The sequence below is a fragment of the Lates calcarifer genome, unplaced genomic scaffold (genome assembly GCF_001640805.2).
Source record: "Lates calcarifer isolate ASB-BC8 unplaced genomic scaffold, TLL_Latcal_v3 _unitig_84_quiver_1061, whole genome shotgun sequence".
In the NCBI taxonomy this organism is placed as follows: domain Eukaryota; kingdom Metazoa; phylum Chordata; class Actinopteri; family Centropomidae; genus Lates; species Lates calcarifer.
In genome coordinates, this window is record NW_026118041.1 from 1 (window position 1) to 14,417 (window position 14,417).

At 39.7% G+C, this 14,417-nt stretch overlaps 1 protein-coding gene across 1 annotated transcript; it reads left to right on the forward strand.

The window, feature by feature from the left end:
- The first annotated feature begins 789 nt into the window (after window positions 1–789).
- On the forward strand, window positions 790–14,136 carry LOC108880129 (helicase with zinc finger domain 2-like). The gene is given in 14 exon segments (XM_018671568.2): window positions 790–865; window positions 975–1,776; window positions 1,778–4,398; window positions 4,503–4,588; window positions 4,761–4,886; window positions 4,968–5,123; window positions 5,216–5,360; window positions 5,454–5,585; window positions 6,792–6,984; window positions 7,566–7,712; window positions 7,862–8,071; window positions 12,349–12,505; window positions 13,007–13,174; window positions 13,265–14,136. Coding segments are annotated over 13 exon segments (4,776 nt in total). The 5' UTR covers window positions 790–865; window positions 975–1,251; the 3' UTR covers window positions 13,375–14,136.
- The last annotated feature ends 281 nt before the right edge of the window (window positions 14,137–14,417 follow it).

The window sequence follows — 14,417 nt, forward strand, 5'->3', positions numbered from 1 at the left end:
GATCGACAGTATTTTCTACCACCTACAAAAGCTGCCCTAGATTGCCACAAAATAGTCATAACCACCACAACAATGACAAGACATTTTCATGACCTAAAGCTCCCAGAGGGATACTTCACCCACATTCTAATTGATGAAGCCTCTCAGATGCTTGAATGTGAAGCCTTGATGGCCCTCAGTCTTGCTGGGCCAAACACCAGAGTTGTTTTAGCTGGAGATCACATGCAAATGGGACCCAAACTTTTCTCAGTGGATGATCATCACCGTTCAAATCACACACTGCTGAATCGCCTGTTCCACTACTATCAAGCCCAAAAGTGTGTTGCTGCCCAGAATAGTAGAATCATTTTCAGTGAAAACTACCGCTCAACCAAAGAAATTGTGGAGTTTGTTTCCTCCAATTTCTATGTTGGTAAGAATGATGTTATCAAAGCTACTGGAAATATTCCAGCTCCCACAAAATGGTCATGCCCTAAAGTTTAATCATGTTAGGGGAGAGTGTCTCTTGGACACTGCATCTCTGTCCTGGTATAATGACGAAGAGGTCACTGGGGTGACTGAAGCAGTGAAAGAAATTCTCGAAACAGTGGCCTTCAACTTGGGGGCCCAAGGACCAAAGTGCAATCTGCGTTCTAGAGGGGTTTCAGGTAAATTTTGTCATAAATTTTGTTATCACTAGACTAAAACAAAAACATAAATTACATCAACAAAACTGTGAAAATTTTGACACAAATGTATTAGCACTGACATTGTTGGATATAATCAGTTGTAATACTTTTATGTGTCACAGTTCGGAAAATTAGGACAGTGCTTTCGAGAAAAAGCCTCACTAAAGTCTGTGTTGAGAATCTAGCAAATGTGCAAGGTAAACTCAATCTGCACACTTGTCAGACTGTTCAAACATTACATTTATTATTACCTTTCATAAAGATTATCATTTTAAATAAATAAAAGTTGTCTTCATGTGTCAACAGGAAAACAGTTCAGGGCAGTCATCATGACAGCTGTGCAAACACGTGACAGTCTAAACATATCTCACCTACCTGGTCTGGAGCTGTTCAATGATGCCCGTGGTGTTGAACACTGCAATGACTAGGGCTCAGTCCCAGGTGGTTGTGGTTGGAGATGCTGCCGCCCTCTGTTGCTTTGGAAAATGTTCAGGAATCTGGAAGAGCTACATAGACCACTGCATCAGAAACAACAGTGTTGCACCACAACATTTTACAAAAGATTTCTTCGAAAAAAGATGTCATGGAAACTGTAAGGTTTCAAAAACCTGAACACACGGATGAGAGTAATACTGTCAATGATGCAATTCTTCAAGAGTTGAAAGAAGAATATGAACAGAAAACTGAACTGAAAACAGAATATAGTTCTGATGACAGTTTGGAATTTGAGGTTTTCCATCACCACAAGTCAAGATCATCAAACAATGTCACTGATGTTGACACAGACCTCTCAGAGTTATGTGGCAAAAAACCAGAGATGTTCAAGCGAGGAAAGCTTGTCAGGGAGTCATATAATACGGGTTATGTCATACCATTTGATGACCCCTTCAGACGTATAAGCATCAAGGGCAGGGCAAGCCTGGGTAAGGCCTTTACTGGAGATGAAGTGGTCTTACAAACAAAAAGGGTGGTGAGCATTACCCAGAAAGCTGAATCAGCCCGTGTACTTGTGTGCCGGCTTGAGGATGATGATCACAGCAAACCAAGACAGGTTTCTGTTGATGAATATGTCAGAAAGATAATGATTCCCATTACAAAATCTGCCACCAAAGATATGCATACTGATCAGCAAGAAAAGACGTAACTTCATTCCAATTTGGGAGCAAATTAATGGACAGTGGACAATTATAGCATATGAACATCTTAATGAGAACCTGAAACAGAACAATGTATTTATTATCCAAGTTATTGGATGGAGAGACAATTGTTATTTTCCACTGGGAAAGATCATAAAAATTTTCCCAGTTGGAAGATCGTTGGCTGATGGACTAAGGATCCTGAATGAAGAATTCAAAGTTACACCCAATACATGTAAATCAGATGAGGGTTTCTCATGGACAGATGAAGATGAGTCATACAGACGAGACATACGTGATGCAATCACTTTCACTGTTGACCCAAAAGAAGCAAAAGACTTGGATGATGCCATCAGTGTCAAGGACACTGGAGACCAATTTGAGTTGGGGGTCCATATTGCAGATGTGGCAAGCTTTGTGAGAGTAGGTAGTAAGTTAGATGAGCATGCAAGGCAACACGGGACTACATATTACTGCAGTGAGGAAAAACCCACCCATATGTTCCACGAAAACTTGAGCACTGGATTCTTCAGTCTTCTAAAGGGTCAAGATCGCAGGGCACTTTCAATAATGTTCAAAGTAAACAAGCAAACATATGAGATCATTGGAGAGCACAAATTCCAGTTATCACTAATCAAGTCTGATAGGCAAATTTCTTATGAAGAAGCAGAGGAAATCATCACCAAGAGATATGGAAACAGACTTAAATGTGACACGGTAGAGGACTGTGTCACAGTGGCTTACTGTTTTGCAAAAGCTCAAAGGAAGATCAGACTGCATCTGGACTGGGCTTATTCTCAACCTGATGCAAAGAGATTGCCTGGAAAGCGCAAAGCTCATTTGATGATTGAAGAGCTGAGTGTGTTATTCAACACACTTGCATCTAAGACTTTGATTGACTCATCAAGAACCAGTTATGTCACACCTCTTCGCTGTCAGGCAAAACCAAGTCCGGAAAAGATAGAAGAATTCCAGAAGAAATGCGGAAAATTCATACCTCTATCTTTTCATGTGAGGCATAAAGTTGACCATGACGAACAAGCCCCAAACTGTGAAAACTTCCGCATACTCAAAGAAGTATGGAAAGATATCCAAACAGCTGCCACAACTAACGACATAGACAAAATGGTGGACCTGGTTGCTACAGATGACATCCACCCTCTGCTCCGGCCAGTTACTGACCAGTTCAGAAAATGCCCAAGTAAAGCTTATGTCATCTGTTCCAAATCCTCTCCCAAAGCAGAGGTTGGGCATTATTCTCTGAATGTACCATCTTACACACAAGCATCTTCACCGATTCGACGGTACATGGACATCATCTTGCAGAGACTTTTGCATGCTGTCATATGTGACAGGGATGTACAATACCGTCAAAGAGAGATTGCAGTTTTATGTAATCAATTTGAAGAAAACTTCACAAAAGCCAAGGAGTATGAACAAAAGGCTGAGCAGATCTTCTATGCAGTGAGCATGAAAAAACAAAGTGCTTCAAAGCTAGGCTTTGTCGTTAGCGCAGATCCAGACAGAGATAGTTTTGCTGTGTCATTCCCTTTTAACAAAAACATGTTTGCAGAGAGTTTATCAATAATGTACAAAGATCTACAGTTGGAGGACCAACCATTTTATGATGAAACAAATCACTGCATCACTCTTAAATGGAAAAAGCGGATCTATGCTGCTGACAGCATGCAACTTCACCAAGAGTTGAAAATGGTGCCAGACTGTGGTCCCTGCATTGAGCTTCCACTGACTACATGGAAGGCCACAGTTGAAGCGATTGATGAAGAAAACTGGGATCATGCAAAGTCTCTCATAATTAATGCTAATACAAAGCAAATGAAAAAACAATATATTCTGCCACAATCATTTGAGGTGCCTCATTCCAAAACTAACACATGTTCCTCTGAAGAGGTCCAAGAGGTACTAAGGGAGCATGAAGTTGACATCAAATTCCATTTGCAACCAGGTGACACCCTTCAGATCCAAATGACATCAGAGGTAAAAAGAGGTTATCAGATGCCTGCTGTTCAGTTGGTGCAAATTAAGCCAAAGTTTGAGATTTGTGTGGACCATGTCCACAACCCTATCACATGCTTCTCCAAATCTGCAGATGATCCATCAAGGATTTGTTATAGTGACACCAAGGAGTACATAAGAATCTGGAAACCACTGTGTGAGATGGAATCTGCTGCCACTGCAGTGGATGAAAGTGACAGCATTGTCATTGAAAACCTGGAGGTAAACTTCAGTCAAGAGCGAGAGGGCACACTAACAGGAAGCTTCTTCTTACCTCAGACATGGATCAACACATGGGCTATTGAATGCAACCTTTCCAAGTGTTTACTGTGCATACGGAAAAGAGGGTTGAAATTGACTTCAACTGTGGAGCTTAACGCACTGGTGGATCCCAGAGAGTTTACATGGGTGGCCCATGGTGTCACAATCAAAGTAGAAGAACGGAAAAACTCTACAAATGATGGAAGTAAAGTGGGGTTCTATGTCAATCACCTGCCAATGGAAAACATTCCTGATTGTGTGTTTCAAAAAAACACACGTTTCACAGTTGAAATAATCCCAAAGCTCTTGCCTGATGTGTAAGTGTACCTCACTTACCAATGTTATGTTGGTTACCACTGTCATGTTGGTTAAACTTCAACCAGCTTACCTGTGTGTGTGTGTGTGTGTGTTATTTTTGTAGCCGGAAAGAAACTGCTGTGGTCAGCATTATGTCTGCATGTGATCTTGTCAAGCAAATAGCACTTGGACAACGTATTCCAAAAGAGGGTATGCCCATTAGTCAGCAGTAATTGGTTACATAGATGGATAAAAGATAAAAAAGTTAAAAACAAAGAACACAAATGATACATTCCATTGTAGTGGCTTTTATTATTTGATTGTTTTGTCTTTTGTCTTTTTGCTTGCCAAAAGATAACGTTTATTTATTTTCTCTTTGCAGTAAAAAACACGTGGCATATTGTTAGGAGTGAGCTACCAAATGGACTGCCATCCCTTAACCCGAGTCAACGTAATGCTGTGGATAAAGCTCTAAATAATACCTTCACACTTATACAGGGACCACCTGGTAAGAGCTAGAATATATATTCACCCTTTTGCTTCATGTTTTCTACAAATGCTTAAGCCATTTTTCCCATTTGCTTCTTAGGAACTGGAAAGACAGTAGTAGGTGTGCACATAGTGTACCGTTTCTTTGAGCTGAACTCTAAGAACCCAAGGAAATTTGATGATCCAAAGGAAAGAAACAGGAAACAAGTTATTCTCTACTGTGGCCCATCCAACAAGTCTGTTGATGTTGTTGCAGGCAAGTTACTTTGTGTCTCTGCTGAAAATTCATTTTCATCTTTTCTGTAATTATAACTCATGTTGTGTGTTTTATTTTACTGTATAACACAGAGTTCCTGCTGAAGCTTAAGAACAGCCTAAGGCCCCTCAGAGTCTACAGCCAACAAGTGGAGATGCTTGATTACCCTTGCCCAGACTGCAACCTACAGTTTTCCCGTAGGACACTTCGCCAAGATCGTTCCAAACCAGAACTCAGGTATTGTAATTACAAATGTTCGTTACGCTCAAATTTGACATGATTCCTTTCTTTAACTACTAACCAGCACTTAAATTATTTATTTGTTTTTAGGAGCATCACCCTGCATCACCGCATGCGTCAAGACCAAAATCCTCATTCGGATCAAATAAAAGATTTTGACCAACGCATTAGACTTGCCCTTGAGAAAAAAGGAAAAGAGCTGACTGCTCAGGAGTTGAAGGAGTAAGTCCATATGTACTACTGGTTTAACATTATGTTTGTTTGTTTTAATCTAATAACATTATACCAGAGCCCTCATGACTGAGTTGTTTGATATGTATAACAGCCACAGTTCATAATGTAGGATAACTTGTCTTGTCAACTGATATTGTTTACCATAGCTTACAAGGCATTGCCTGTCTTCATTATATAATGGATGTTAGCCCAAACAGTAAAAATAATTTGTCCCATACTTAACCACTTGACCTTTGCATGAATCTGTCTTTTTATCCTTTTTTGCTCATAAGCCATAATCAAACTACATCAGTTATACTCCAGTAGAAAGAAAGTTACTGTCAGTCTTTTTTTCTTGCCTGCTCTTCACCAATACTCTTCATCAGAGATCTAAAAAAAAAAAAAAAATTAATCAGTGCAATGTTGCATTCTGCATTGAAAATGTCAAAATGTATTTTTAAGATGCACTTTTACTGAGTCATGAGTCATGTGTTCATTACCTAACCTTGCTGCGCTATCAGTATTTACGCTTTTATTAACACCAACAGGAAATGTTTCTTTAATATCAACATTAAGTTCAAAAGTTTAAGCATTTTTTACAGCAGAAAACAATTAGGCTCCTGTCGTGACAATGCAGTGGTAAATGTTGAATAAATATGGAAATATTACACACAGGTCATCAACATATGAAGGATTATAGCTGTGGAAATTTTTACATATTCATCACTGTATGCATGACAGATTTATTCTTCTTGTTAATAACAATAAGGAACAAGGTTATGATAGGCTGAGGATGAGCTTGTTACAGTATGTTCAGTCATTATTTGAAAACATAGTAGTGTCCAACTAGCCCCATTGTGGACTGTTTCATAACTGCCTGGAAGACAGTTCCAAAATTTTTAGTTTTTTAGTTAAATTAATCTTAATCCTTAAAACATAAATCTCACCTTTGTGTCATTTATTGAAGTTTGTTTTCGACTGTGGAACGGGCTCACTGTTGTCCTTTCTACCTCATTATGAGACTATGGGCAATGTTCAAACCCAGTTATCTTTGTTGGTATCATTTTAGTTTTCTGTGTGTCTGTAAAGTGTTTGCATCCCAAAATCCTGTGGCAAAGAGTAAATAGGAGTAGAAAAGATGTAGTAAGCAATTTAAGTTTGGATTCAGTTTGATTTGTTCTTAACCTTAATTGCATGGAGTGTTTTTCTTCCTAGTTACAAAAAACTTCTCAGAGAAGCTCGGACATATGAGCTTGAAAGGCATGACATCATATTGTGCACATGCACACAGTCTTCCACCCCAAGCTTGACTAAGACTGTCAGTGCACGTCAGATCCTAATCGATGAATGTGGAATGGCCACTGAACCTCAGGCCCTGATTCCATTGGTCTGCAACAAACCAGAGAAGGTGTGCTTTTCATTGAATGATATCCCACTTGTGTCTTCCATTAACACTGTCCTTAAAGTGTTTGTATACTAATGATAATAGCAATGAATGTTGGTTTCTTGATTCAGGAACAATGGGTTTATAATTTCCATACTGGTCTAATATCAATAGCTTATCAAACAAGAAGTGACACTATTTCAGATTACATATTGTATCACTGGGGTATAAGTATGGCTCTGGTGACAATCGCATCGTGACAGCCACTACTGAGGTCCTGTCTGACATGGAAATTCATGATTCTTAAGGTCTGATTCTTAATAATAATGGTAACACCTTCACTGGACACTATATTTTGCTGAGCACATTCATAACCCCAATAGAATCAAGCCTTTCCATTTTAGACAGAGGGGTTCTCCAAGTGCTAGTTGCCAGCTCAACAGCCACCTACATGCCTCTGTCTGACTGGCTATTTCTTTATATCTGACTCTCTTTAAATTCCAGGAGCTTGGGGAACTGATAATTACTTAGTAATGCTCACTTTATGTTAATCATTGTAATTATTAGAGTTATTCACTCTAATTTTTTTTTAATATCCCTTTCAGATTGTTTTAATCGGTGACCACAAACAGTTACGACCTATTGTGAAGAATGAGCATGTGAGGAAGCTGGGGATGACCAAGTCTCTGTTTGAGCGCTACTATACAATGCATGAGAAGAGGGCAGTGATGCTGGACACCCAGTACAGAATGGTGAGAATATGAAATATGAACTATCTGCAATTACAGTGTATAGCAAATACATATTATGTATTGTATGTTATTTATGAATATATGTACTTGCAATACATATCTGTGGTAAATATCTTAAATTTAAAACTATAAATTATGTACCTTTACAGCATGAGGACATATGCAAGTTCCCATCAGAAGAATATTATGAGGGTAAGCTGAAAACTGCAGTGACGCAGCCGAGCAGTGTTCTGCGTGTTGATGAGAGGACAATGCCAATCGTTTTTGGGGATGTCAAAGGAAAGACCATCAGTCTGGTTGTCAACACTGCCAAGGGCAATGAAAACTCTAAAGCTAACATGGAAGAGAGAAACAAAGTGGTACTGTTGGGCACCCATGCGGTCCTTTGTTGATTTTAAACAGCAATATTCAAATATTAAAAATGTTAGGGAAGAAGTTACCATAGAATCATTAACCTGATAGTATGCAGTGACATTATTAGGGCCCGAGCAACGAGTTGCGTGGGCCCAACGGGGCCATGCAACGAGTTGCAAGGACCCTCTTGTTTTCGTTCGGTTTATTAGGGCCCGAGCAACGAGTTGCATGGGCCCAACGGGGCCATGCAACGAGTTGCAAGGACCCTCTTGTTTTCGGTCTGTTTATTATTATTATTATTATTATTATTATTATTATTTTTTTTCTTCTTTTTCCGCCTCTTAGATCGGCTTTTTGAGGGCCTTAACATGTGTGAAAACTTACCAAAATTTGCAGACGCGTCAGGCACGGCGAAAAATTTAATAATTTAGGGGTCTTGAGCATGGGCGTGGTAAAATGCCCTCGGTAGCGCCACCTACATTTTTAAACGGAACAGCCCCTCAAGCCCGTTGCGCCTAAAAATCTGAAAATCTGCACACATATGTAACATCCCATGACGCACCAAAAAGTCTCTTGGAGCCATATTCTAAACCCAACAGAAAGTATTTTTATTTTGACCGGAAGGTGAAAAAATTGTGTGTTTTTGGCCATTTCCAGGGGTCGCTTGAACGCGAACTAGTCCTAGACGCATTATCCCATTGACTTCAAAACTTAATAGTATGTTCTTAAGACATAGACGATGTTAAATTGCGGCAGATTTTGAGTTTTTGTTGAAGGGCGTGGAAGTTATGGCCCCTCAAAGTTCGATTACTCGCCACGAAACAGGAAGTTGCTTTATTTTTGCTATATTTCGGCCATACTTTGTCCAAACTGCATCAAACTTTACAGGATTGTTAATGGTACCTATCTGCACACATCCATATGTCAATATTCATACAATTGTTGTAGCGCCACCTATTTATAGCAGGAAATGACATATTTTATAGTGTGATGTCCAGTTTCTAGACGGGTGACCAGATTCACTTCAAATGTTGTCAGCCCCTCCTTGACAATTTTTGGAAGACTGGCTCCGAAAATTGTGAGTTTGGGTCGAAGCGTGTGCCGGTTCTGGCCCGTCAAAGTTCGGAAACCCAACTTCCTGTTTGAAACCTCAGATTTTGGGGTAACTTCCTGTTGCGACTCTCTACTTTATCCTACAGATGGAGCCATTGTATTACTCTTTGATGGGTTTTTGGAAGGGGGTCTCTGTGTGTGTGTGTGTCTGTGTGTGTGTGTTTGAGGGGGGAGGGGAAGAGGAGTTGATTGAGTCTGTGAGAAGCTGCCACAGAGAGGTTACAGTCAAGAGAGCCATGAGCTGTCACAGATGATGAGCTCTGAAAAATATTATCACAGAAAATAATTAGCATAAAAGCTTTTATTTTAAATTTGTTGCAACAAATTCAGGTTTCTTACACTGTTTCCCTTATTGAAAACTAAATTCTACCTGAAATGTATCAATAAAAATCTTCTTTTGCAGTTAATGTCACCAGTTTATAGTTTAGTTTTAATAGCATTCCCTGTCACTGATGTGCCTTTAATTATCGGTTCTATCAGGGATCATTTATGTGTTTATCTTACGGGGGTGAGCCACCTCACAGGTTGGTTATATTACCTGTTGACCTCAGCTCAGTGAGCTAAGACAATGTTTAATGCAGTGTTTTTTCTGATATGAAAATGGATATTATTCAGCACATCTAACCTCAGCAGGCCCCTCTTCAGAAACTCATATCTGTAGATGTCAAAGCTGGCTCAAAAAATTAAACTGGCTTCAAATTAATTTTAAGGAATTCTAGGTTATTTTGAATTGATGTAATCTTTCTCCATCACCCTTTCTGTTTCTTTCTATCTCTCTACTCATCTTCTCCCATATGTCTCCCCTTGAACAAAGCTGAGCGTGGATTGATGCTGTCTTTACAGTTTGGTTTTGATCAGTTAGGAAATTTCACAAAGGGTCAGCTGATTTTTTCGTGTTACTCAGTGTACGGCGACAGGAAAAGTGCACTAGGTCCACCGGCGTCGAGGTTAACCAGCTGAATATAAGCCACTCAAGTTGACGACAAGTGCATTGAAAAGTAAAAGCTGCTGGCCTTTACCTTTTCTTTGTCAAAGCACCTGTTTGGCCAGTAGTTAGTAAAGTAATATTTTCAGCGTTGTCCACAGTCTCATGACATGTTTAACATGAAGCACAGCACGCTGATTAAGCTCATGGCAAACCGTTACTAACAGCTAAAATGAAAGCTTGTCTGTATATAGTCTAACTGGTTAGTTTGTCACTAATCTCAAAATTTTGCAAATTGCTATAAACTTCACTCTCTTAAACCAGTAACAGTCTGAGCTGGACTGATAGGGGTCTGTATGGATAAAGATAAAATCCTAATGATACCCATCCCTACAGCTGGTTAGTGGCTTCGCCCTGACTTTAGGCAGATGAGATATTCACTGTTCAAATAACTTCATTATAAGCCTTGTTTAAGCATAAATGATTTATATATGCACCCAATAACAGAACTTAAAAAAATGCTTTTGCTCAAAGCTCAAAGCTTGTAAAGTCAAGTTAAAACTGAGTTTTATCTCCTTTTGGGAGGGGGTATTTCTCTGTGTGTTTGTGTGTGTGTGTGGGTGTGTTTGTGTTTGTGTTTGAGGGGGGAGGGGAAGAGGAGTTGATTGAGTCTGTGAGAAGCTGCCACAGAGAGGTTACAGTCAGGAGAGCCAAGAGCTGTCACAGATGATGAGCTCTGAAAAATATTATCACAGAAAATAATTAGCACAAAAGCTTTTATTTAAAATTTTTACATCTGGGAAGTGTGAACTGTTACGCCAGCGTGTGCCCTGCGACCTGCGTTGACCCCGCGGTTGCCGGGGTCCCGCGGTCGCCGCTCCCCCGACGGGCGCCGGGTGCGAGGGCCCGTTCAACGCTGCTCGCAGCTTTAATTATTATTATTATTATTATTATTTTTTTTCTTCTTTTTCCGCCTCTTTGATCGCCTTTTTGAGGGCCTTAAAATGCGTCAAAACTCCTGAAAATTTGCAGACGCGTCAGGCACGGCGAAAAATTTAAGAATTTAGGGGTCTTGAGCATGGGTGTGGCAAAATGGCCTCGGTAGCGCCACCTACATTTTTAACGGAACAGCCCCTCAAGCCCGTTGCGCCTAAAAATCTGAAAATCTGCACACATATGTAACATCCCATGACGCACCAAAAAGTCTCTTGGAGCCATATTCTAAACCCAACAGAAAGTATTTTTATTTTGACCGGAAGGTGAAAAAATTGTGTGTTTTTGGCCATTTCCAGGGGTCGCTTGAACGCGAACTAGTCCTAGACGCATTATCCGATTGACTTCAAAATTTGATAATTTGTTCTTAAGACATAGACGAAGTTAAATTGCAAAAGTTTCGGACTTTTCATTGAAGGGCGTGGAAGTTATGGCCCCTCAAAGTTCGATCACTCGCCACAAAACAGGAAGTTGCTTTAAATTTGCTATATTTCGGCCATACTTTGTCCAAACTGCATCAAACTTTACAGGATTGTTAATGGTACCTATCTGCACACATCCATATGTCAATATTCATACAATTGTTGTAGCACCACCTATTTATAGCAGGAAATGACATATTTTATAGTGTGATGTCCAGTTTCTAGACGGGTGACCAGATTCACTTCAAATGTTGTCAGGACAGACTTAAGGATTTTTGGAAGACTGGCTCCGAAAATTGTGAGTTTGGGTCGAAGCGTGTGCCGGTTCTGGCCCGTCAAAGTTCGGAAACCCAACTTCCTGTTTGAAACCTCAGATTTTGGGGTAACTTCCTGTTGCGACTCTGTACTTTATCCTACAGATGGAGCCATTGTATTACTCTTTGATGGGTTTTTGGAAGGGGGTCTCTGTGTGTGTGTGTCTGTGTGTGTCTGAGGGGGGAGGGGAAGAGGAGTTGATTGTGTCTGTGAGAAGCTGCCACAGGGAGGTTACAGTCAATAGAGCCATGATCTGTCACAGATGATGAGCTCTGAATAATATTATCACAGAAAATAATTAGCATAAAAGCTTTTATTTAAAATTTTTACATCTGGGAAGTGTGAACTGTTACGCCAGCGTGTGCCCTGCTACCTGCGTTGACCCCGCGGTTGCCGGGGTCCCGCGGTCGCCGCTCCCCTGACGGACGCCGGGTGCGAGGGCCCGTTCAACGCTGCTCGCAGCTTTAATTCATTATTGCTTTCAGTCACAGGTTTTCTTTTGGTTCTCTTGCAGATTTACATTGCTGAAAAACTGGTGAAGACTGCCAAAATTGAACAGCAAAGTATTGTGATTTTATCACCCTACAATGCCCAAGTATCAGAGATAAGAGATGAGCTAAAGAAGAGGAAAATGGATGAAATCACTGTTACTACAATCACTAAAAGCCAAGGTGACAGTGCACCTCTCGGCTACCTAACGACAAATCCTTTTGTGAAATTAAGGTTGCAACACCACAAGGGAAAGATACTCACAGTAAAACTACTCATTCTAAAGAATTGTTCTCTGTTAAAATATTCAGTGTATTAACATGTAACCAGTGTTCAGTTTGCTGATGTTTCCTGTCCCTCTGGGTAGTTTAAATCACCATTTTATGACCGTATCTCACATTTTGAATGTAGTAGTAGTAGTATGAAGTAGGAAATACAGATCAATGTGGTGAAATAAAAGGAACATTTCACTTCAAAATATTGAGTCTCACACAATGAGCAAACCTGCATAACTCGGCGAGTGTATTTATTTAGTTGATTTTTGTTATAATATAGATATTTTTTTGGAAGTGTAAATGGCAATCCCATGACTCAGTCTGGTATTTTAGTGCAGGTCAGAAAAGACACTTCTTCTGTTGTTGACCAATGGCTCATCATGTGACACAGAACATTTTGTCTTTTAGGAAGTGAATGGCGTTACGTCATCCTATCTACAGTGTGCTCTCTGCCAAGTGAGGAGATTGTGAGTGAGCCAGACAGAGCTTGGCTGTCCAAACACCTGGGCTTTGTGGGCGATCCCAACCAGATAAATGTGGGCATCACAAGGGCCAGGGAAGGACTGTGCATCATTGGTGAGATTCTATGGCTTAATTCTTTTTTCTTACACTTAAGGCTCGTTCTGTATGGAGCTTCATGACTCAAATGTTTCTGTCCTCTCAAAGGTAACCAAGAGCTGCTGTGCTGCAGCACAGCTTGGAGAAAGCTCCTGGACCACTACAAGCTTCACAACGCAGTGACAGATGCAGAAAAGATTTCAGTTCATTGTGCCTGACAGCTGATCACATCTATTCTTTTTTGAGAGTTCTACAAACAGCATAGGTCCCCAACTTACGTAACAGCACCAGTTTATGAAATATGTATATATTTTTTCTATGATGTCGCAACTACTTTTCATGTACTTTTATTGCAGTTTTATAACAGACTTTGGATTTTATATTTTTGTTACAGTATTTTAAAATATCGAATATAAGAGTGGTTGTAGACTACAATAAATCCTATCACACAGTGCTTATCTTAAATATGGACAGCTGACAGAGTGCAGCTCTTTTCTGGATCTTTTAATTCATGTTTAGGTTCAGCTGACATATAGAGAATTACCACTGTTATTATTCCTGTTTGTATGAGTCAGCTATTTTTTTTCATTGCAGGACAGTTGGTCTTAAACTGCCTCACCATTCAGTGAGCCCAGTGTGTTTTTTTAAAGTTTTTTATGTTTCACATTATGTGTTTTTTTTTTAACTAGGGGTACAATAGGAGCACCAGAGCTGCTGCCCATTGACCACAGCAGACCTGTGCTCTTACATTTAAAATTGCCAATGACTAGACATTTATGATTTTAATTTTGTTTTAGCCCAGGAATTGGAATTCATGGGATTTACTTGAATTTTGTTTCAGAAGATAGTTTATTGTAAGCAAGGAATAGAAGTCAGTTTGGTTGTGGCCAGATGCGCACCTGTTCCAGCTAAAACAGACAAAAGGCACTTTGATCATAGGTGTGCTTGAGCAACCCTGTCTCTGAGAAATTAAGGTTTTTAACAAATGCAACAGCAAATACGTGTTGTAGGAAATGTAATAGTGACCATATTTACATTTTCTATTAACATAATGAGGATATGCAAATATGTTGCTACTGAACAAAGCAGTAAAATGTTCATAGACAACATGTTTGTCTTCTACCAAAATACCAGATCTTGCAAAATTCAAAATATCAAATTTTATTACTTTTGATTTGATGTTGGAATTATGTTTAGACGCTCACATCATTTGGTTAAGGTTATTGGTTTCATACAGAAATTGTTCCTAGAGACTTCTGAC